We start from the raw sequence: 23,888 nt of genomic DNA, 5'->3' as shown, positions 1-23,888 counted from the left end.
ACAGAGGCAGAGACAGTAAAGACTGAGTTGGGGCCCTGTCTCTTGAGCCCAGATCCCCCCACTCAGCAGGCATGAGCAGTGGGCCTGCCCTAGGCACTCAGTGGAACCACAGGGAATTATGGAGCAGGCAGTCCTGAGGGGCCTAGGCAAATTCCAAATAAAGGTTTTTGGGGTTTGATCTCTCCTACACACACACACACACACACACACAGGTGTGGAACCAGTTTCAGGCAGCCCTGCCCAAGCCAAGAGGAGGAGAGGGTCTCACTTCTCACTTTATTCCCTCTGAAACCCAGGGCAGTAAGACCCGGGTGTGTGAAATCCTCCAGATAATTTCACCCAGATTCTCCCCTAGACTTTTCCATGTCCTTTAATGACGACACCACCCCCGCCCCCAGTCACCCAAGCGGGAGACCTGGCATTATCCCTGCCTCCTGGCTCCTGTTGGAAGCCACCCACCCACTCCTCTCTCCAGTTCCTCCTCACCAGGGCTGGCACTCCCCGAAGTCCCTCTCTATCCCGGCCCCCACGGCTTGGTCCGGGTCTGCACCAGGCCATTTGATCTCACTAGACTCTTCAGTGGCTCCCTTGCTTCCCTCGAAGCCCCTCCAATCCACTTCCTTCCCAGAGACTAAGGGGTCTTTTCTAGAGCGCACATCTGCACGTGGACTCGCCACTCCCCCTGTCACCCCCTCCAGTGTCCTCGCTCAAGGAGGAGAAAGTCAGGCGGCGAGCCACCCGATTCTGGCTCCTCGGGTGGGCGGGCGCGCGCGCTTTGCTGCGCCATGCAACCCCTGGGCCTCGATCCTCGGACGGGTCATTCCGCCCACCAGGCCCACATTCTCCACTGCCGCCACCCTCCCCCGGACCTTGCCGGGGCCTGAGAAGGCGGACCCAGGGCAGGGCTGGTGGGCCGGGGGCGGGATCCTGGGCCAGGGCGAGAGGAGCCGCCTGGCCCCGCCCCCTGGTGCCGCCATTGGCCGCGACGTAGCGGGTGGCTCCGTGCGCTTTGCAGCACCTCTCAGCCAAGGTCCCGACTTGGCAGCTCCGGGCGATCCGACGCAGCGTCCGGAGGCTGTCCGGAAGGTCGGGCTGGCCGAGCAGGGCCAGGACCCTGCGCTCTCTCGGCCGCTCAGTCTCGAACCCAGCCCCTGGCAGCCACGCCGGACGCGCACTCGCACTCCCTCTCGGCGCGCGGCTCCGGGGCGCGATGGACGCGGCACTGCTCCACAGCCTGCTGGAGGCCAACTGCAGCCTGGAGCTGACAGAAGAGCTGCTCTTGGACGGCTGGGGGCTGCCCCTGGACCCCGAGGGTAGGCGGGAGGCGAGTGGACAGGGTCGGCGCGGGCTCCTTCCCTGGCGCGCTGGGTGCGCCCAGGGCCCCGCGCTCCGAGCGCCACGCGCCCTACGTCCTGCGGCGCCCCGCGCCCCCAGCAACCCCTCTGAGCCCCGCTCTGCTCTTTCCCGTCGTCAGGTCCCTACGCCTACTGCAACACGACCTTGGACCAGATCGGGACGTGCTGGCCCCGGAGCGCGGCCGGAGCTCTGGTGGAGAGGCAGTGCCCCGAGTACTTCAACGGCGTCAAGTACAACACGACCCGTGAGTGTCCCCCGGACCCTCCGCTGCGGGTTCAGCACCCGCCTCCCAGGAGGGCGGTTTAGGGGCTAGCGAGGGCTCCGGACCCAGCGTCGAAGACCTGAGGGCGGTGGCACCGTCCTACGGCCGGCGTTAAAGACATAATACTGTGGGCGCTCCCTCTGCCCCTACCTCACCGTTAGCTTCAGACCTCAGTAAGGCAGTGATTTGCCCACGATTTCCGTGCTCCAATGCGCAGAGAGCCCAGAAAGGGGAGAAGGAAACACTTCTTTCCTTTTGAGGACAAACCTCTCTCCCACATTATATACTCTTGGTGCCTGAAGTTTCTCCATTAGGGCGTCTCTGTGTTTAGCCAGTTTCCACCCCCCATCTCCCCGGGGAGGTGGGAAGGGGTGGGGCGCATAGACTAAGTTCCCAGCCCCCAGGGTGAGTGCCACGATCAGACTCTACTGTGGGAGAGGAGGAGAGCAGGAGGCAGGAAAAATGGGGTGAGGCTTGTGTTGGGGGGGCATGCAAAGCGTAGCCGTTTCTGGGCCGGAGTGTGGGGTGTAGCCTCTTCCCTACCCGGATGTCCCCGGACTGGCCCTCGGGGCTGTGAGTCCGGGGCGGTGGTCAGCATTACTCCTGCTACCCAGGTAACGCATGGTGTCTGAATCAGGACCGCCCACCCCCACTCCCTGGGAGAACAGCCTGTGCTCTCCTTCCTCCTGGCCAATCACCGGCTGGCTTGACACTCTGGGGAGGACGGCAGCAGAGGCCACAGGAGTCACACAGCATCCAGGTGGGGTTGTTCCGGTTAGGCTCTGGGAGGGGAGGGGGTGTCTGAGTCTATGCCCTGTGGAAGGTCTGATGGGAGCCAAGTGGGAGCGTCTTGTGAGGCTGTGGAATGCAGCATCGCCAGCCCGCCCTGAACAGCCACTCACATTTCCAGCCCCGCCCCACCAGCAAAGAGCCTTCTGAGACACGGGGCAAGAGTGGAGGGCACCTGCTTGTCTGAAGCCCCTTATCCTGGAAGCATCATAGCAGCCTGTCTCTGAATGTGTGTCTGAATAGTGGCACAGCTCCCCTGTCGCCTCACTCGCACGCGTGCGCACACACACACACACACACACACATGCCTGTCCGAACTCAGGCCTTCACCCCGAGAGATGGTTAGAGGGCTAGACCGTGGCATGTGCACCTGAGGCTGAGTGGCATTGCCCCGTCTGCACCAGCGGAGGGCTCTCGTGTCCCAGAGAACAGCTGTGCTTGGAGGAGTCCAATGGCGGTGGCGCTCCTAACGGAAGGGAGTGAGAGAGGTAGTGGGGCTGCTGAGGAAGGTTTCTGCGTCATCTGACCACACTTCCTATCCATGATTAAAGCAAACCTCCCTGGGAGGAGGTGATGTCCCTGACCCAGGAGATGTGCAAGCAGAAGGAATGGCTTCCACGCTCCTTCCCAGTCCTGAGATTATAAAACTGTATTTTTAGGATCTTGTGAGCCGTGTGGGGTGGGGCAGTGGCTCAGTCTAAACCCAGAGACCAAGCGCTAAGTGAGGTGATGCGGCCCCTCCACCCCACGGCCTGTGGACCTGAGGCAGCTCTGCTCTGGTTCCTACAGCCTGAGCTGTCCCCTCTCCCCTCAACCAGCCTGGAGCCCCCGAGGACAGGGCCTGGATCTCTTCTCCATTGCCAAGCTGAGCACAGTATTCAAACAGTTTATTAAACAACTACTACGTGCCAGCCACTGCACTGGCGTTGAGGCCCCCACTCACAATTGCAACAGACAAAAGGGATACAGAGTGATAAACGCCCTGATTGGGGACTGCAAGGGGGCTATGGGACGAGGAGGGAGAGGGGAGGGGAGATGAGAAGACTTCCCAAAGGAGGTGCCGCAGCACGTACCAGACCACTCACATCATGTCAAATGAGAAGCTGAGAAAAAGGTCAGGGTGCCACGGAGGTTGGTAAACGTAGTGCCAATTAGCCCCTGGTACTAATGAACAATTTTCTTCATTTGGACCAAAGTACTGACTTCTGGCGAGTGGGAGAAGCGTGTGGGGCAGAAGCAGCATTGCCATTAACCAGTGTGGCGGCTGAAGTGGGAAGAGCCAAGGTAGCTAATGGCAATGGCAACGGGGTGATTGATTTCTCTCCTCCCCTGCCTCCTAGCCACCGCTTCCTCCTGCTCTGTTTGCCTTTTCAGAGGGATCTTTCCTGGAGAAAGAAGGACACGGGGAGGGAAAAAGCTCCTATGAGAAGCCTGGGGGAAGAGGAGGAAGGGTCCCGGCTCCTCTTCCTACCCAATTTTGTTATGCTACAGCCAGACCCCCGCTGAAGCCTCATGTTTTAGAGGGCGGGCATTGCCTGCATGGGACAGAAGCTTAGGCAACAGTCCTCGTGTACTTTCGTCCACTCAGCTGAGCACAGAGAATCGGCCACAAAGCTACCAAGTGTGGGTCATGGTCCAGGTGCCAGCTACCACTGAGAGAGTTTTGCATACATAATCCCATCATCCCCACCTCCCTAAGGCCTCCTGAGATATGCACTGCTCTTATGCCCATATTGCAGATGAGAAAACTGAGGCTCAGAGACATGAAGTCAGTTTTTTCAAGGTTATAATCAGCTCCCTCAGCTGTCACTCTTTTTTTGTTTTTTTTTTTTTTTTTGGCGGTACGCGGGGCTCTCTCGTTGCGGAGCACAGGCTCCGGACGCACAGGCTCAGCGGCCATGGCTCACGGGCCCAGCCGCTCTGCGGCATGTGGGATCTTCCCGGACCGGGACACAAACCCGTGTCCCCTGCATCGGCAGGCAGACTCCCAGCCACTGGGTCACCAGGGAAGCCCTCAGCCATCACTCTTAACCACCAGGCAGCACTGCATCCGTAAGAGACAGTTTGCGAGAAGAGCTTAGAGGGACAGCAAAAGACTCATGCCTTCACCCTGGAGGATCAGGGAGGGTTTAGCCTCTGAGCTGGACTTCTGGGGACAGGTGGGATTTTAGTAGGTGAAAGTATAGTAAGTCTAGGGGAAGAGATGGGGACCGTGCTTTGTGCCTCGGGACTGGCCAGTGTTATATGGAGCACAGGTAGTAGGAGAAAGAAGCAGATGAGACCAGATGGATGGATGCTGGTCAGATGACTCACAGTGTTGCAGAGGACTTCACCTTTGGTGCAGGAGGGAGCCTAGGGGAGCTTGTGAGCAGAGGAGCTCAGCTTTGGGACACAGAGTCTCTGGTGGCAAAAGGAGGGGTTAGGAGACTACTGTAACTGACCCAGGTCAAGTGGAGGCTGCGAGAGCAGAAGAGGGCAAGGATGCATTTGTAACTGACAAGACTGGTATGGGACAGGGAAGAGGGAGGATTGAGGGACCACACTAGGAAAATGCTGAGTACAGTAGAGGGTATGTGGTCTGAGGAGCTGGAGGGACGTCTGAGTGAAGATATGGAGAACGCAATTGGCTGGTTGAGGAAGCCCAGGCTAGTGCCTTGGTCTGGAGACAAGGTATTCAGGAGTTATTGTGTGGTTAGCTAACAGCTACAGGTAGCAAGTGTGGGAGACTTGGTCAGAGCCTTGTTATTCTTACCCAGAGACTGTTTCCAGATTCAGCAATGGCCAAGGGAAGGGAAGGGACTTGTTCAAGGCCACCCATGCTCGTCCATGGCAGAACCCAGTTAAGTGCCCACGTGTCCGAGTCCCCTCCAGTGTTTTCCCCCACCTGGTGCAGGTTCTGTGTGTCTGTACTGTCTTTGACCTATGTTAACTCATTAGTCTTTACACACACCCAATAACAGACATAATATTATCCTATTGCACGTGGGGAAACTGAGGCACAGAGAAGTTAAGTGACTTTCCCAAAGTCACACAGCTTATAACGGAACAAGGTTTCTAACTAAGGCTCTGCTGCCTCTGAGAAAGCAAACCTGATGGGTTAAACAGAGAAGGAATTTGTTGAAAGGCTGTCGGGGAGCTTACAGAATTACTGGATGGAACGGAGAACCAGAACCAGAAATGGGGTCCCCAGCCAAGAACTCAGGGCAGAGCTGGCCCAGTGAGGGAACCCCTACTCTCCCTGAGTGGGTCCTGACAACGCCACGAGCCCTGGCCACCAGATGGACCATGGCCCTGCTGTCATCACTGCCTTGGGTTCTTAAGCTTCCTGCAGTGGTCCCCAGGAAACACTCTGCCCATCTCCATTTTGTGGGCCCCCAGCTCACTGATTTCCTCAGGGCCAGTGCATCTGTTGAGGTGCGGGGAGTGTGGAGCTTTGGGTCCCACACTCCAGCTCTGGCTACAAGGGAGCCTAGAAGATGAGGGCCTGGCATCTCAGCCCTGTGGCAGGAGGTGTTCTCTGCCTCTCCCAGGTTTCCCCGAAGCCCATATGGGAATCAGGTTCAAATTCTGGGCCACCCAAAACTATCATAATGTCCATACACAGTAGAACCTGGGGCAAGTCCCACCCCCTTCCTGGGCCTCAGTCTCCCTGTCTGTAGGGAGAAGGGAAGTGGATTAGCCCAGCAGTGGTCTGGCCAGAGGTGGGCACTGTGTTCCATTTTCCTCCCACGTCTCACCTGTATTCCACTTCTGTGCCCATCTCTGTGTGCATGTCTCTCTCTGTGTTGTTCTCTTTGTCTCCATGGCTCTATCTCTGTTTTCATTTCTATGTGTGGTTCTATCTCTGTCTCTGGGTGTATTTTCTCTCTGTCTCTTTTTGTGTGTATGTCTCTGTGTATTTCTCAGTCTCTATCTTGTTTTCTATCTATGTGATTCTCTTTCCCTCCCTCCCTCCCTCCATCTTCCTTCTTCAGCTCCCTTCCTCCCTCTCTCTCTCTCCCTCCCCCTACCCCTCTCTCCATCCCCCTCCCTCCCTTCCTTCTCCCCAAATCCTCTATCTCTCCCTCCTCCCATCCCTTGTTCTATCTGCCCCACTCAGGCACCTCCCCTTGCCTGTCCCTGTGGGCCTCGTGTCTGCAAAGGAGGGTCCCGCAGCCTTGTGGACAGGGTCATTTTCCTCCTGCGGAATCACTAAGCCCAGCCCGGCTCAGCCTCGGCTCCTTGACCTCAGGCTCGCACCATGTCCTGCTGAGAATGGCAGGCCCATCTATACTGAGACATCTGCCAGGACAGGGGAAGAGATGCCTCACCTAACCCAACCCTATGGGGAGGACTGGGGGGTCTCCACTTCCCAGAACCCCAGTCTAGAGACATTCTGAAGCCCTAGTTGTGTTAAAATGGAAACACATAAACTAGGTGGTCTCCAGCCACAGGAGTCTTCCCACTGGGTCTACCTGCTTCTGCTCAGGAGCCAGGGGTGATGAGAAAGGCTGAGCCCTGTCCTCACAGAGCCCCAGGCTGCTTAAAGACCAAGCTTACACAAATCAACCATCAGGGATTGGAAAGATGGGTTTGGTGGGTACTAGAGCATTCCTGGAAGGCTTCCTGGAGGGGGTTGGAGTGGTTCTTGAAGGTCTTGAAGCAGTGGGGATATTACATTTGTTGAGGACAGGCCTGGTCCTGGGGTGGAGCCTCAGGGAGGGTCCCAGGTAGATGGGCCCCTGGGTTGAGGAATAGAAGCTGTTACTCCAGGAACTCAGGTCTGCATTCCCAGTCCCCAGTGAGACCCAACCACACCCTGACTCCTGAAGCCCAAGGGTCAGCAGTTACCCTGTGTGTGCGAACTGTCCCCTGCTGGGAGAGAGGGAAAGTGGGACAGGCATGACCATCACTGAGGGTCTGACTGAGGGAAGGAGGAGGAAAGAGAGCAGAAAGGATGCCCCTCTGGCCATCCAGACACCTGAGAACTTCCCAGATGTGAGGCCTTCTGTGCTGAGTTCAACCCTCCCCGCCCCTGCTGCTTAAGGCTGGGATATGACTGGACCGGAGAGGAAAAGACACTTGCCCAGGGTCCCACAGAAAGCCAGCACCCTGAATAGCCTCAGCAGGCTCTGGGGGCTCTCAGCCCACGCTCTAGCATTTTTCCACCTCTGCATACATGGGGCCCAGACAGCTGAGAAGTGTAACAGTGGAGTCTCAGCTGTCCTTCTGCTTAAGGACCCTTCATCTCAGGGAAGACCAAAGATGTAGCCACCCGCTACTTTCCCTCGCCCCTTCCCCAGGAATCCTCCACTTAATGTCCTATTCCCTGTCCAGGTTCACCTTTTATTGGGTTTGTGGGTATGTTGCCTTTTCTCCACTAGAAACAAGCTCTTCAAAGAGGCATAAGACCTGACCCAGCCTTCCAGGGGCTCCTGTGTTAGAGAGAGAGAGATTCTTAAAGAGAACTTTTTGCTATTTGCTCTTAAGTGAAATAGCACAACCAAGGCTGTAGGAGTTCATGGGAGGAGGTTGATTCCAAAAAAGAGGGAGAAGCAAGTTGGGAAGACTTCATGGAGGAAGTGCTGGGGAGCAGGGCCTTGAAAAATTGGGCCAGTGATGTGTCAGGTGGAAGGGAGGGTGGGAACAGAGGTGGAGAGGGAATAGGGCCGGATCATGGAGGCCCTGAAGGCCGGGGCGTGGGCCTCGGTTCTGCTAGCATTAGAGTCCGAGCTGCTTGTCCGTAGCGCCATGATGCAGGACTGGAGCACTCTGGGAGGATGCCGCTTGATGTCCAGGACGTACCATCTAAATCTGAATCCAGATCGGCTAGGAACTTTGACTTTGCCCCTCCCCTCCCCTCCCTCCCGCTACTGAGCCAGAGCCTGCAGCATCCTTCCCTGCCCACTCCCCCCACACCCTGGCAACCCCAGCAGGGTCTGGAACCCCCAGGGCAAATCGCCACCCCCAGTGACTCTCAGGACCCACCCCACAGGACCCCAAATGCAGTTCACCCACCTCAAACCAGGTACTCCAGAGTCTGGCCAGAACTTCCTTTCACAGCTCCTGCAGGGGTGGGGCTGGAGGCGAGGAACAGCAGGAGGAACCCAGACCCAGCTTCAGGAGAGCTCACCGAGGTCCTGGCTGTGCCGCGATTCACTGGGTGCCGGGCAGCTCCACCCCATCTAAGTCTCAATTTCCTTATCTGTGCGAAGGACACAGAAAACATACTAACCTCATGGGGCCCCATCACGACTAGGAGACGACGCTGCCTAGGGCTCCCCGTGCCCAGCTAGGCTCTTGGCAGCAAGGGGAGGAGAGCGAGGCCTAGGGTCTAGAAAGAGAAGTGTCTCCGGGATCAGGTCCTTGAGGGTCCCACTCCCACCGAGGATGGCTGTCCTGAGGTGGTGTGGCCTTCTGTTGTCCCTGAGAGGCACTAAACTGAGTGGTCTCTGGATGGTGTCTTGGGAGGGGGCGGTCTGTCTACACTAAGAGGGTCTGATCCCCAAAGGCCTCTGGACAGAAGCAGCCCCTTGGCCCCCTAAGTCCCCAGACTTAGGACTCTGCCAGCCAGAGATATGTTCACCGCCCGCCCCACTCGCCCACCCCCGTCACTTCACATAATCCTGCTTGTCTCACCTTTGGGCAGGCTTTTCTCCTCTTTGGGCCTCCGTTTCTCTGTACAGGGTGGGCGGTGTGCTGGGTGAGTTGTCGTGGCCCCTTCCCCTGACATCCTCCCCTCCGCGGCAGCCTGTGCTGTGGGCTTCTGTCTCTCCGCTTCCCTCCGCTGGCGGGTGTCATGGCGACGAGCTGCTAGGGATGCCAGGAAGGAGGGAGCCCTGCACAATAGGGGCTGGAGCAGGGGTAGGCACCTCCTCCCACTTGCCCCTTCCCTGGGGAGGCCAGTGATCTCACACAGTGAGCTGGATTCCACTCACACCTCTTCCCTTTTTATGGGCCCACTGTGGTCTCCATGAAGCTGCTTTGTGCCTCCCTGACTCAGTTTCCCCACTGTCTGCTGTAAGTATGGACATTTACCCCTGCCATACATACTCAAGGATGGAGGGGCATTGTGGGTGAAAAGCCCTTCAGATATAGAGAGCTGAGGGTTTGGGGAGGTCCAGAATGGACAAGGGGGTCTGGAGAGCAGCGTCCACACAATACTGAAGAGAGGGGAAAGAAGTGCCCTTCTCTCATCCCAGATGTCACGAGCAGATGGCCCCGAGGAGGCCCTTCCCAACCTGATGACTGGGTTGGTGGCAGCAGATTCCCGATCTCTCAACCCAGCAGGTTGGTCCTGAGCTTGGGTGAGCGTCACCAGCTGCCCCCACCTCTGCCCCACCAACGTGCGGTGATTAGATCAAGACGGGGAATGTTCAGACTTAACTCAGGGAGACGCACATTGTTTGGGAAGCTCAGGGAGACTGTGCTGTTGGCACCATGACTGTACCGTGTTTCCCCAAATGGTCTCTTAACTGGAGGTGAAAAGCAATTAGTCATGCCCACAGTATCACTGCCTAGTCCAGGCAGTAGAGATTTTTCCCGCAAAAGAAAAGTGACCTAAGGTGTAGGTCCCAAGCCAGACAGGAAGGAGATAGCTAGGTCTGCAGTAGTCCAACTGCAGGGAAAAGCAGTAAGGGGACCGAGGGTGGCATATCTGGCCCTTTAGGCATTTTCTGCTCTGGGGGTCCAGACACTAAGTGGCTAGGACACTGCAGAGGTGGCACAACTGACTACATCTTCTGGAACACAGGGTAGCAGGGAGAGCCTCTCCCTTCCAGAAACACTGACTCCAGGATCTCCCATAAGAACGTGTGTCCTGGGGGAGAGAGATCTATTTCTGCCTCTTCATTGCTGGTGACCGTGGACATGTCTCCCTCTTTGGGCCCCTTTAGACCAAATGAAGGAGAAGTTGCCTCGCCCTCTTAAATTCCCAGGGAGATGCCTGCTGACTCAGTTCCCAATTTACTTTCTTGCCTGGAACCTGGAGGATGCTGACCACAGGTTTGCCATTTCAGATGGACGCCCTTACCCAGCAAGGGTTGGACTTAGAGTGTCAGCAGTTCTGGCAGCGGGGCTCAGCCTGCCTGCGCCATGAGCGTGAGGCTCACGACGCTCCTGCACGTGGGACAGTTTTGCATTTGCCATGCAGCTTGACAGAGCCTGGGCATCCAAGGTGACAGACCATCCTCTTGGCCCACGCTGAGCCTCTCATTCTCATTTGGAGTTCCCCGGTAGCCTAGACCACAGCACCACCTCGGTCCATCCTGAGCCCCTGTGTGCACAGCTCTGTGTAGCCCTTAAGAAAGGGCCAGAGGTGACCTAGGCCTTGCCACCCCTACTCCTTAGCTAGCTGGGAAGGCATGACCCCTTTACAGAAATCAATGAGAGAACAATACCGACCCAGCATGAGCTCAGAGAAGTGAGCAGCTGACCCTCCAGGGGCTGGAGCAGTCGTGGAAGCACCTGGAGGTACTAGGACTGAAGCTGGGCATTGAAGAGGGTCATGGATTATCTTGACCTTCTTGGCCTGGGCCCAGGGCTATGGGCCGAATGGGCAGAGCGGGGAGGGGTGAGTCTTAGGCGCTCTCCAAGGTTCCCCACCTGCGTTCATGGTGGGAAGTGGGCAGTGGTAGCATTTTGCTGTCCGTGGTGCTGAAAATTTCAGTCCTGCACATGACCTCATCCCTTTGGTAAATAGTGCTTCTGGCCCTTCCCATCACCCTGTCAGCACCCTCCCACCCTCACTTCTTGTCATCTTCTTTCCCGACAGCCGATGACAACATTGCTTCTCCTCCACCACATTCCCACTCATCCCCATGCCCAGCCTGTCTCTGGCACTCTCTCCCACATAACCACCACCAAAAATGGTCCCTCATGGTCCCCATCTCCGATATGTTGCCAGTTCGACTATCGGAGATAGAAGTGCCAACCTCGGGAGCGCTTAAAAGTGATGTATGGATGTCTGGGGTTGTCACAATGGCTCGAGGGTACTACTGGCAGTTAGCAGATTGAAAAGGAAGCCAGACAGGAAGGAGATAGCTAGGTCCACACAACAAATACTTGACCCACCTGAGATGCCAATAGCATCACTGAGAAGCGGTTTACATTACTTTTTCTGAGTGGGGAAAGTGAGGCTGAGAGGGACGGGACTTAGCCAAGGTCACTTAATCAGCCAGAGACAAAATTACAGCTAGAATTTCGGCTTCCATCTTCTCCCAGCCAGGCTCCTGGACCTCTCAGGTGACTGCCCAAATCAGAAGCTCTTGTCAAAGCGTCAGCATCTGAAAGGGACAGAGCACATTGTAATGAGGGCTTTCAACAGGCCAGGGCACGCTGCAGGAGAGTCCAGGCTTCCCAGACCACAGAGCTCTGGAAGAGAAGACCTTGCCTGCATCACCCAGACCCTAATGCCCCTGGCAGACTACACTGCACACCATTGGCATCGATCTTCAGCGGAGGCACCTGCGTTGCTGTGGTAACAGGCACCCACCTCACTACATCCATCCCCACAATTCTGGCCTGACCATCTGCCCTCAGACTCTCCGTGCGCATCTTCCTGTGGGTCCCAGGGGGGACTCTTCCTGTCTTACTTTCTCCTGTCCAAGGCTGTGCCTGAGGGTGCAGTGTCCTCATTAGCCAGCTCCCCTGAAGTGCTGGGAACGTCTCTCTTCCAGTCCCCTGGTACCCAGTGTCTATAGCCAGAGCCTCATTCCCAGGCATGGCTGGGCCCCCAGAGGGAAGCTCCCTCCCACCACTACATCCCACATCTCAGACCCTGCCTTCCAGGGTTTCAACAGACCTGAGTCAATTTGATTCAGCCCACGTATACTCAATGGCTCACTCCTGAGGAGGGAACTGTTGACTCCAATATGGTTTCTTCCTACTTGACTGTCCCCAGGGAGCTCAAGTTCAGTAGCAAAGAAAAGAAGGATCAATTCTAAAGAGATGAGACTCACAGTGAATTCCGGCAAAAGCTCTAAAAGAGATTTTTCTTTTTCAAACTATGTTGTACGATAGTGGATTGTGAAGTAAATTTAGTGGGTTGTGACTAGTATTTGTATATAGAATAAATATACTTCATTAGAATGTCATAGAAAGAAAAACATTATAGCTGCGGTCAAGATAAATTTCACTTTGTGAAACTGGATTCAGTCATGTGAGCTGTGTGTGTGTGTGTACTGGACTGTGGCATGAAATGGATATGTGGCTGTAGTTCAAGGACAATAGAGTCTGAAGACCTATGTTTCAAGAGATGGGAAGACATAGAGGAGGTGTTTAGAGGGAAAAAGAAGAGATTACGTAATACCTTGGGTGTTGGGGAAGCCTCCAGGAGGAGGCGGCATTAGAGCTGGGGTTTAAAAGATAAGTAGGAATTTGTAGGAATATGTGCATGCGTAAAGGGTGAGAGTGCGGAGGGTGTCTCAGGGGGTGGCTCGGTATGGAGCTCGGTGTGTGCCAGGCCTGCTGGTTGGTGTAAATGTCAGCTGCCATGTGGAGTGGTAGGGATGGGTCAGGAAAGTTCGGCTGGGGCCCGGGTGTCAAGGGCCTTGAATAGCACACCAAGAAAGTTGGACTTTATCCCCAAGAGCAATAAAAAGCTGCTGATGACTTCTATTCAGAAATCAGCATGATCGCTCTGGCAGTGGGGGTAAAGGATAGAGAGTCGAGGGGGGCAAGAGATGAGGCCGGGGGCAAGATAGGAGGGTGTTGTGCCAGTGCAAGGTGACTAGAGAGTGGGTGGAAGGCTGGGCAGGAGAGAGATGGACTCCGGAAAAAGAAAGAGGAGACAGAATCCACGGAGCTTGGTACCCCAGGGGCATTGATGTGAGGGACCAGAAAGGTCTCGGATCTGCAGCATCTCTATCCTGACCCACTCCTTTCCGCAAGCCCGCCCCACGGTCAGTACCACCACGAGGTATCATACTTGGGAGATGAGTATTCTGAGGTCTTGTCCTCAGGGGGCCCCACGCTGATGTGAGACACCAGACTCACCCACCTGAACAACTGAGGCCAGGTCATGAGCAAGGGCTGGAATGTGGGGCTCAGGCTGTCAGGACTGAGAGGGTTGGGGGCGTTGGGAGGCTCAGGAGAAAGAGACTCGTGAGATGCAAGCAATCAAAGAGGCCTTCCTGGAGGAAGGAGCTTAGCACTGACTTCAGAAAAGCTAGATGACATCTGGGAACACATTCACAGAAGATAAGTTTTTCTGCCCTTTGAACCATAGCCAGGATCAGGGTCTGTCTCACCTCACACAGGCCTGTTGAGAAGGACTCTAAATCCCCATTAGGGTGGGACTGTTCATTTTACAAAATCACCCACCCTCCCAAAACGCCTTTACATTGGTCCCGTTGGTTTCACCCCGTACTCTGTCCTTTAGTTCAGTAACATCACTGACCCTATGCCTCAAATTCTCTTAACATACAACCTTTCTTTCTTTCTCTTAACATACAACCTGTAGTAAAACAATCCTGTAGAGGGAGAAAACCCAAGTGGGGAATTGGGTGCCATGGTCAGAGGCTAGGAGCTAGTGTCCTCATATTGGGGTCAGAGTCGGTGTCAGACCAGCATAGGCCTGACTGACTCACACTTGGGCGAGGGACCTGCCCGAGGCAGGCCTCGCTGACAGGTGACAGGCCCAGGAATAGGCCAGTAAAAATCCCGAATTTGAAAAATCTATAAGCTCAGAGCACCAAATTAAAAAACAATTAGGCTAATAGAATCTCCCCCATTGTTTCTGCTCTTCAGCAAGTGCTCCTTCATAACTCCATTGCTTTTAACTCACTGTTAGCTCAGCGGAAGTGGATTTTTAAAGTAACTTAATTATTTCAGAACTCATTGCTTCCAAAAACAATCTAAGGTTTCCCCTTCAGCTCTGTGACTCTGTGCTCTGTGAGCTATTTTTTTAAAATTAGCTTTATATTGTGATTCTAACGTAAGCCCAAAAGAAAAATCCACAAACAACTGCCCATTAGCCAGAGAGCAGAACGCTGGTACAAATTATCCCCAAACAATAGATCGTTTAGAATTTGTAAGTAAGCGGGGGTGGTAGGGTACATAAGACAGCGAAATGCAGAGCAGAGGCTGGCAGAGGGCTTTGGAGTTATCAGGTGTGAGGCATTCCTCTGGCTGGAAGTGACGATGGGCTACCTGGAGAGCGTGGTTTAGGAGCTAGATCTTGACAGTCAAACTAGGATTTAAAGAAAATGGGCGTTCCTTGAATTTCATACGTCTCCCTTCAATAAAACCCTCACTTCAGTACATCAGACACTGATGCTCTGAAATGTCTTTTCCCACATCACATTCCAACTTTAACACAGAGCCAGGTTCTCAGACATTTAGAGATCACATGGTGGTCTCCCAGGCAGCCGCAGCTCAAGGTCAGCAACGCAGTCCTGTTTCCCCATATTGCTGTCATTCCCGTACCACTACTCAGTAGCCCAGGGGTTAGGAACATAAACCCTGAAGCCAGACCTTCTGGGCTTGAATCTTCTCATCTTTGTATCCTTGGCAAGCTGCTTGATCTCCCTGTGCCTCAGTTTTCTCATCTGTAAAATGGGTTAATCTCAGTACCTACTCCATGGGGTTGCCTGAGGATTGAATGGACGAGTGTAAACAAAGCAGTTAGAAGAGGACCTGGTACAGGGCAAACACCTGCTGTATAAATAGTGACTGTGGTGAAAGTGGAAGTGCTGATACTGGTGGGAAAAGTATGGATCTCATGAGCATAAAAGGATTGCGATTAGGATGGAAACCCTTTGGCATGCTGAAAGCAGTGAATCTTCAGCCACATCCCAGGGCTCACAGTGGGGTTCAGTTTCAAACAAAATTAAAGGGAGTGTACAAAATGCTAGTCAAACATTGTATCAAAAATGGGTTTTATCATGCCTTTTAGCTGCCATGAGTGGTAAGGCTTTTGTGCACTTTTCACATGAATGACTTTCACGTGAACATTCAGACGTGTTTCCCGGCCTAGAGAGGCTGAGACATAGGGACCTTATCCTGTGGGCACCAGGGAGCCAGGGAGTGTTCTTGAGGAGGGGAGTGACCCGCCTCTTGGTGCATCTTTTGTAGGGAATGCCTACCGAGAGTGCTTGGAGAATGGGACCTGGGCCTCACGGATCAACTACTCACAGTGTGAGCCCATTTTGGATGATAAGGTGAGTGGCTCCCACCTGCCTCACCCCTGGTCCTGTACAGGTAGTAGGACTCAGAGCACAGAGGATGCCAAGGGTGGCAGAACCAGTCCTGTGTCACCCACCCACCCCTTTCTTGCACCTCTTGCCACCACTCTATGCCCCCTGGCCTGTGAGAAGGGGACGTAGAGGCTCACCTTCAGGCGAGCTCAGCTGGTGGAGGACACCAGCAAGGTGGCACATGGCACGAGAAGGGGATGACCCTGTAACCAGGGCCCCGACATCTAACAGGCAGTGTGACTTCCTTCCTCCTCTGGGCCTCAGTTTCCCCGTCTGGCATTCTGATTCTATGACTCCACGTGGAAACAAGGGCAGCCCCCAGAAGGGCAGTCCCCACGGGAAGCTGGGTCCCACTCCGACCTCACCAGCCCCCCTTGCTCTGGTGCTGGATTCCGTGCTATCTGCAGTGCCAGCCTCCTTCCTCTTGAAGCTTCGCCTCGTTCCTGACACCAAATGATACATCCCACCCCATCCCTCTCCTCCTTTGCCCATTATGGCCCCCAGTGGGGCTGAAACTTTTCCCCAAAAGAAGTCCAAGTTCAGAGGAAAAACATTTGTCTGCCCTGAGAAAGTGATTCTACAAAATGCGAGCCAAAGGGCTCTGCAGTGAGGGCCACAAGAGTGACAAGTGGGATGGGCCATAAAGGAGAGAAAGAGGTCCCCTCCTGCCCTCTGCCGTCACCTCTTCGTCTCACAGCCCCTCTAAGCAATGGCAAACCAAAGCGGTGTGGGGTGGCGGGATAGTCTGCCCTGGCAGGAAGGAGTATTTTATCATTGCCTCTGTTCAGAATTGCCAGCATGTGGTGATAATAAAAAGCAGACTGATTTCATTTGGCCTTAATATTGCTCTTAAAATCTCTACAGGTAAGGTACCCCCTCACTGCTGCACCCAGGGCAGACTGATCCCAAGGCACCTGCAGACCTGCCGTAGGTCGCTGCTTCTGAGACAGGAGGACAGGTTGGCTCCATTGTACAGATATCAAAACTGAGTCCCAGAGATATAAATCAATACACCCTCAGTCGCTCAGCCCTTTAGGGTGTGAGCTGAGATGAAACACAGGTGTAGCAACTCCCATTCCAGAATCAAAAAGAAAATAGGATCTACATACCCATATCTCTGGCATAACTCAGAATACATTGTGCTCAGATCTGCCCTCCAATTGCACAGGGGACACCTGACCACAGCCATTTATACCAAGAGCCACGCAGGGCCGACAGGAGAGAGCTCTGGGTGCCAGGTGTGGTGGTGACACTTGGAGCCTCTTCTGCCCCCAGGGTCAGGACGCACGGGGTGGCAATTGCTAGAGTGCCCGGCCCCACCCTCCACATGCCCCAAGCCTCTGTCTGCCCGTGTGTCTGTCTGTGTGTCCAGCAGAGGAAGTATGACCTGCACTACCGCATCGCGCTCATTGTCAACTACCTGGGCCACTGCGTGTCTGTGGCAGCCCTTGTGGCTGCCTTCCTGCTTTTCCTGGCCCTGCGGTGAGTCCACCCCGCCCCTGCTTTTTCTCTGCCCTCCTCCCACAGCACCCCCTTCACCTCTCCCATTCTCAGCTCCTCTCTGGGGTCCCTGGAGCCAACGGACAAAAAGGGCTTGGGGAGGTGCCTGGGCACTGACCGCTGGCGGGCATGCAGGAGGCAAAAAGGGAGCCAGCTCCGGAAGACCCAACCGTGGTCACCACGAGTGGGAATCTGGTTCCTGGTGCAACCCTGCCTTCACCCCAGGCTGAGTCTCTCCCTTGCCTGAGGAGGGGGTGGCAGGGGGTGCAGGCCCAGCTGACCCATGACGCCAGCTGCCCCCTGCCCCCTGCCCCAACTGAACTCTGAGCCCAGGTGCAGCCTGTCCCGGCTGACCCCTGACCTGGTCCCACAGGAGCATCCGCTGTCTGCGGAACGTGATTCACTGGAACCTCATCACTACATTTATCCTGCGAAATGTCACGTGGTTCCTGCTGCAGCTCATCGACCATGAAGTGCATGAGAGCAATGAGGTCTCTGGGTAGAGGTTTGGGGCCGGACCTGGGGGGCTCTGGGCTCTGGGGTCCCCCATCTCTCTTGCCCAGTCCTCGCGTGCAGACCCGAACCTGAGCTCACCTGCACCCAATCATTGTCGCTCCAGAGCCAGGGGTGGGGGAATGGGGCTCCAGGCCGGGGTCTGGGGAGCAGCACAAACCTGACAGCAGGCTTTGGGTTATCCTGTTGCACTCCCCATCTTGTGACTTTAGCACCTCCCAAAGATTCCTTAGAGAAAAGGAGGCTGAAATTAACCTCTATTGAGCTTTAGAGCAATTCATTCCAATGAGAGACCTGTAGGGATTTCGCCCCCATTATACAGACATGGAAACTGAGGTTCAGGGAGGTTAGATGACACTGTAATGATGCCTCTACGTCTGGGCCACCAGGATCTTGAGCAGGCCAGCACGTTAGCTGCCCATGGTGGATTTATGTCAGCCTCTGTTGTACTGTGTCCAAGTCATAAAACCGGAGCCCAGAGTGGAGCCATGCACAGAGCTCTTTGGCCCACCGTTAGAGACTGTTCAATACATCGTCTTTGGATGGCTAGACCTGAGCGCACACCCAGCCTGGTATGACGCTTCACTTGGCCCCATGTTGAGCCCTGCCTCCGCACCCACGGAATTCAGTCAGTTTGGGGTGCCCTGCAGCCCAATGTTGGCTTGTACTGACAAGGCATCGTTAACTTGGAGGAAAAACAAGATTGGGAGGAGGGGATCTTTCGCACGCCACCTCAGCAGGACTTTCTCGGAACAGAGGAGACAGATGGCCGCGTGGGGCCCGAGATCAGGGCTGGGACCGTGGAGGAAAGTCACGGAGGCTGTGATCAGCTCAGCTGATGGATTGTCTGACAGCCCCAGCTGTTAGAGCCGGACAGAGAGGCGCTGAGCTGTCCAAGAGGACAGTCAGCTCCCCATCACAGGGCTCCTCTAACCACCAATCCCCACATCCTCAGCTCTGAGGGTGCCCTGGTGACGAACCCCTGGGGAAGATGGCCAGGTAGGGTCAGCTGAGAAGAGCTCTGGCCTGAGGCCAGACCTGGCCGTGGCCCAAGGTGGCTCTGGGCAGGCTTGTCCCCCGAGGGAGGGGTAGTAACCGTGCTCAGAGGGACAGGGACAAATTCCCCTCAGCTGAGAAGGCAAATGGCACCAACATTCATTTCTTGGCGCCTGCCTTGGCCGCCTCCATCTTCTTGAACCAACCTGCAAGATGGGATGATTCTTTTCTCTGCGGCACGTTGAGGTTCAGAGAGGTATGGCCAGTTGCCCGAGGTCCCGGTGTAAGGAAGTCTCCCTCCAGAGACGGCAGTGATGACACAGCCCAGAATCTCCTCAGCCCAGAGATTTGGGAGGATCACCTCCACCGCTGCAGCTCACCTTCACAGACCCTGTATTAGTTCAATAACAATTTTCTTTTAATTGACTCACTAATTTTTTTCTACGTGAAATTTCATAGTCCACCCCGAAACGGAAACCAGTCTGACTCGCTGTGAAGTGAAGGTGACCCTCAACAAAAAAGTGACGGTGAAACACGACAGTGCTGTTCAATTCTAGCCTCTCCCTGCAAAAAATCTCAGAGTCAGACTCCCTCTTTCTTTTATGAAAAAGGAGATTAGAAAACACTGGTGAGAAGTCAGACCCCCTGGTACCAGGGGAGCCTGGCACTTTCTGGAAAATGTGGAAGAGAAAGGATGAAGCTTCCCAGAATGAGATTCAAGGGTGTTTAATGCCACGTCCATGACTCAACTCAAACGACCTCCCCTCCATCAGCGCCCAAGCTGTGCACTTGGGCCTGGGCCCCAGGCAGCCACTGACTGCTGCTTGCCCCGCGCAGGTCTGGTGCCGCTGCATCACCACCAGCTTCAACTACTTCGTGGTGACTAACTTCTTCTGGATGTTCGTGGAGGGCTGCTACCTGCACACGGCCATCGTCATGACCTACTCCACCGATCGCCTGCGCAAGCGGCTCTTCCTCTTCATTGGATGGTGTGAGGGTCCTGGGGGGACCTGCAGGGTCTAGTGGGGAGAGGGTACTGCTGACAGGGTCACCTCCCTTCATCTTGGGTCCAAGGACCGGACCGCATTCCTGTCTACCATCCCCAGGACAGTCCGAGGATGCAGCCACTCCCCTCCATGCTGGAGAGGAAGAAGCAAATAGTCCCTCTGAAAGGACAGTCCACAAATAGCCTTCCTCTTCCTGCCTGGAATGGCCAATCCAAAGACCTTTGTCTCTGGCTTCAAAAGAAAAGCTGGCCAGCTCCACTTCTCTATCAAAAAATCTCAGAAAATCACGCTGTCCCCTCATCTCTCTGACCTGCTTGGAGGGGATGGCTGAGAGTGAGGGAGGGATGGGGGCAGGGGTCTAGGGACAGGGCCCCTCAAGGTCATGGATGGCCTGCAGTTAGATGATTGGAAACAAGATCCTAGCCCTTTGTGGTTCCTCCGCACACTGTGTTTTACAAGAGGGGCTCCTGACCATCTGTCTGTCCACTGCAGCTGTGTCTGTCCTTCTTTCAGGCATCCCCTGCCCCATCATCATCGCCTGGGCCATTGGCAAACTCTACTATGAGAATGAACAGTAAGTAAGGACAGGCCAGCCATGGGGCTCAGAGGGATGTTAGGACAGGTCAGCCACGGGGCAAGAATTGCAGCCACGCCAGGACAGTTCACTTTTCCATTGTCCTTAAATTGAGAACATTTTCTTGGCACCCAGAGGTACTCATGCGATAGGTGTCAAGTCAACTTTGTTGAATTGAGTTAGGAATCGTTCCTTTAAGCACCCAACGCACGACCCCCTTAGCCTTTGGTAAGGCGGCCTCCTGGAGTTGGATGTGGCAAGTCTGGCTCCAGGCTTTCAGCTCAGAGCACCTCCAGCTGTGGTATTGAGCCCCCCACAGATGCCCGGGCCAGGCCAGTGGAAGCTTGTTTTATTCTGGCATCCCAGTCTCTTCCTGGGGTGCAGTGTTCCGTGCTGGGCCCCTCTCTGCACCAGAGACTTTGAAATACTCGGCCTCGGCCCAGATGATGGCAATTCTAGCTGCAGGTCAGCCAGGGAATGGCGGGGAAGTTGGGTGCCACCAGCTGGGAAAAGGGGGGACAGAGGAACGTCAGTATCTGTATACAAATACTCAAGGGGTCACTGAGGATGGAGGGAGCAGATGGGATCTGGGGGCAGGGGTAAGGAATGGCGTGGGTTCTGAGAGCTCAACATTAGGAAGAGCTCCTAACGATAAAAGCTGCCCAAGAGTGAGAGGGCTGCCTTGATAGGTAGTGAGCTTCCCATCAAAGGGGGTGTTTAAGCAAAGAAAAGTAAAAAAACAGTGCTGGGAGGCTGCAGGGGAGAATCCTGCCTGAGGCAATGTGCACTGGATGACCTCTGAAGTTGCAGAAGACACAGAATTTCCTGAACTCTTGTGGGGCCCTTTCTGAGGTCCAGTAGGAGTTGCTGGCAGAGCCAGACTGGGTCCTGGGCCAGCCCTTCCTCCAGACCCTGAAGCTTCTTCACCCCCAGCATCCCCAAAGAATAACCAAGGCTCTAACAGCAGCAAGCTTCCTTCCCTGGGTGAATGAGGCCAGGGATCGGGCTAGGAGAAGGCTCCTGCCTCCACATCTGCTGCTTTGTGCGTCTGAGTGCCTGGCACAAGGAGAGGCGGGTTCCAAGCAATGTGGGAAGAGGTGGTACAGGCAGTTGGGCCCTGGCCAGCGACGGGGAGCCCAGCTCTCCTTTCATGAGCCTCCTGCATGTCCAGCATCCTGGGATGGGCTGAGGGAGCAAGGAGAAGGGGGAGGAGACCCAGGGCCTGCCTCAGTCTGCCTGGGGAGACCAGACCCTCCATGTAGGGCAAAAGGCAGCCCAGGTATGAGCCAGGGTGGTCAGTGGGGCTGGGGCTGTCCACCCAGGCTTCGGGGGAAGGAACAGCCATGGAGATTGGATCTCAGAAAGAGTCAAGACAGAGGACCCTGGCCCCGAGGCTGCAGTGGTCCCCAGGCTGTGGTTCAGCAGGCCACTTACAGCCACTCCATCTTTGCAGGTGCTGGTTTGGCAAGGAGCCCGGCGATCTGGTGGACTACATCTACCAGGGCCCCATCATCCTCGTGCTCTTGGTAGGTCCTCGGTGGGAAGTGGGACAGGGCTGGGCACCAGGAGGACAGCAGAGGACCCACCCAGCAGAGATGCTGGGGAGGGACAGGGTCTGGATCGGCCCCCCCGCACACACTCTGTATGCACCACCCCGCTGCCTGGCATCCCGCTCCCAGCTCTCCCTTCCTCGCGCTCCACGCCGTGATTCAGTCCTCTCCCCTCTCTGGCCCTCAGGCTCTGGGCAGAGAAAATCCGACTGGCAGATTTCTAATGCCTCCGACATCTGACATCCCCTTGCCAGGTACAAGCCAGGCAAGGAGGGCAGCTGGTGGCAAGAGAAGGGTCCGCGGGATTCTGTTCGGCCCAGACCTACTCTCCCTCTACCCGCAGTGACCCCCTCCAGGGCCCAGCCCACCGCCCCCAGCCTGGAGCAGTGGGACAAAGGAAGCGTAATGAGCAATTATTCCTCATCCAGCTCCCCGCCCTTTGCCAAATGTATTAACATCTAAGATATAATTGTCGCCACGTCTCTAGACCACGACGAGCTTTAATTAAGGTAGATTTTAAGTCGAGGCTGCATTCTGCAGAAAAAAAGAACCCATTATATATCATACGCTAAAAAAAATAGACATACAAAAAAGCCCCATAAGAAACTGGCATTTACGTAAGACTTATTTCAGGCTTGTTAATTTCAGGCTCCTTAAAGGGCCACCTGCTCCCAGTGCACGAAGCTTGAGAGAGCACCACCGCCTTGCACACAGCAGGTGCCTAATGGGGGTTTCTTTGGTCTACCTTGGAGACAATGACTGTTTATCTCTTTTTATTTCCTTACTCTCCTCCTTTTTGTAATTTCCTCAGGGATTCATTTGACCCCCCCCCATCTTTGGAGTGTCCTTGATGTATAGGAACTGGCGATGACTAGGAAGGTTTTTTACCCACTGCCTGAAAGTCCACCATCAGGGCTCCATTCATTTCAGAGATAGAAGCCAGTCCTTGGCAGCAGTCAGAAGGGGGAATCATTGTCCTTGGAGTCCTAGCTGCAATGAGTCACTGATTCCCCCCTCCACCAGTGTGAGCGGAAACCCTATGAGACCCATCCCCTCCCTGCCAGCTGCTGAGAGCCCATCCTGGAGGGAGAGGGCTTCTGATGAGCCTGGCACTCAGCCAAGGAAGGCTGGCTTGGGTGGGAAGCGAGCCCCCTCTGCAAAGATGTTGGACAGCAGTGAGGAAATGGACAGAGAAGGGGGACAGGCTTGGAAGGCCCAGTGACAATACCCAGCTCCCACCTCCTCTCCATGCCCACTTCTGCGGTTCCACCCTCACCAAGAGCCCCGTGCGTCTTTCCCTTTGGACCCGGTCCACACCCAGCTATACGCATGGACAGGGCTTCCAGGTTCCAAGCTCAGCCCTTCCAGAAGCTCTATCTTCATTACTTCCAATCCTCACATCCTCGATGCCTGGAAGTAGGGATGATGCTCCCCGTTTCACAGATGAAGAACCTGGGAGATGAAACAGCTGCCCAAGGTCATCACGAATAGCTAGCTGAGTTGAGACTGGAGGGCAGGTTACCCACCACCTCCCGTCATCCCTTCCTTTGGATACCCTGCCACCCCCGGACTCCCCCAGCAGTCCACAGCTGTCTGAGAGACCCCCCGTGCTCATTTCTGGGCTCTGGGAAGTGAGTTGGCTGGTTGGGTTTGCAGGAGACTGTTGTCACTTGTTGATGGCGTGGGAAGGGCATGAGCTCAGCGCTTTCCATGAGTATTTGAACCTGTGCCAACCTTCCCAGACGGGCTCCATGGCTATCCCCACTGGACGGACAAGGAAGCAGAAGCTCAGAAACGTTAAGTAATTTGCCCAAGGCCACGCAGATGCCAATTGGAATAGCTGGAATTAGAGCCATGCGACAAGGACTTGGCGCCAGATGTTCACGTGGGAGGTGGTCCCAGGAAACACAACGAGGGGTGGGAGTAGAGAGTTACCCATATGCTTCATGCCCCATCAGTGGAGGTTGCCCTGGAGACCTTGAGTCCCCACATTTCCAGCTACCCTCTCCCCATTTTCAGGCTGAGCTAGCTTCCCTGGCACCAGAGAAAGCCCCAAGCTGAGAGCTGTCCCCTGCAGCTACAGGTGAATGGTGTGTGGCACATGAGGTCTGTCCGGTGAAAGCCTTGCCTCTTTGTTCCATGGGTGGCGTCTTCCTCAGCAATATC

At 55.1% G+C, this 23,888-nt stretch overlaps 1 protein-coding gene across 4 annotated transcripts in view; it reads left to right on the top strand.

Moving 5' to 3' along the window:
• CRHR2 (corticotropin releasing hormone receptor 2) overlaps positions 1-23,888 on the top strand; it is a 43,559-nt gene that overhangs the window by 14,908 nt on the left and 4,763 nt on the right. Inside the window, exons 1-8 of one of the 4 annotated variants that reach the window (XM_065884461.1) lie at positions 1,211-1,313; positions 1,475-1,600; positions 15,461-15,546; positions 16,958-17,064; positions 17,456-17,573; positions 19,429-19,582; positions 20,112-20,172; positions 21,626-21,698. In XM_065884461.1, the coding sequence (XP_065740533.1) occupies positions 1,211-1,313; positions 1,475-1,600; positions 15,461-15,546; positions 16,958-17,064; positions 17,456-17,573; positions 19,429-19,582; positions 20,112-20,172; positions 21,626-21,698 (828 nt within the window). Of the gene's footprint in view, positions 1-1,210; positions 1,314-1,474; positions 1,601-15,460; positions 15,547-16,954; positions 17,065-17,455; positions 17,574-19,428; positions 19,583-20,111; positions 20,173-21,625; positions 21,699-23,888 lie in introns of those variants that run through there. The other 3 variants (XM_065884460.1, XM_065884459.1, XM_065884458.1) reach the window with 3 other exon arrangements.

The sequence above is a fragment of the Phocoena phocoena genome, chromosome 9 (genome assembly GCF_963924675.1).
Source record: "Phocoena phocoena chromosome 9, mPhoPho1.1, whole genome shotgun sequence".
NCBI classification, from domain to species: domain Eukaryota; kingdom Metazoa; phylum Chordata; class Mammalia; order Artiodactyla; family Phocoenidae; genus Phocoena; species Phocoena phocoena.
Note: the sequence above shows the minus strand (reverse complement) of the source record. Positions and strands in the feature narration are given on the sequence as shown.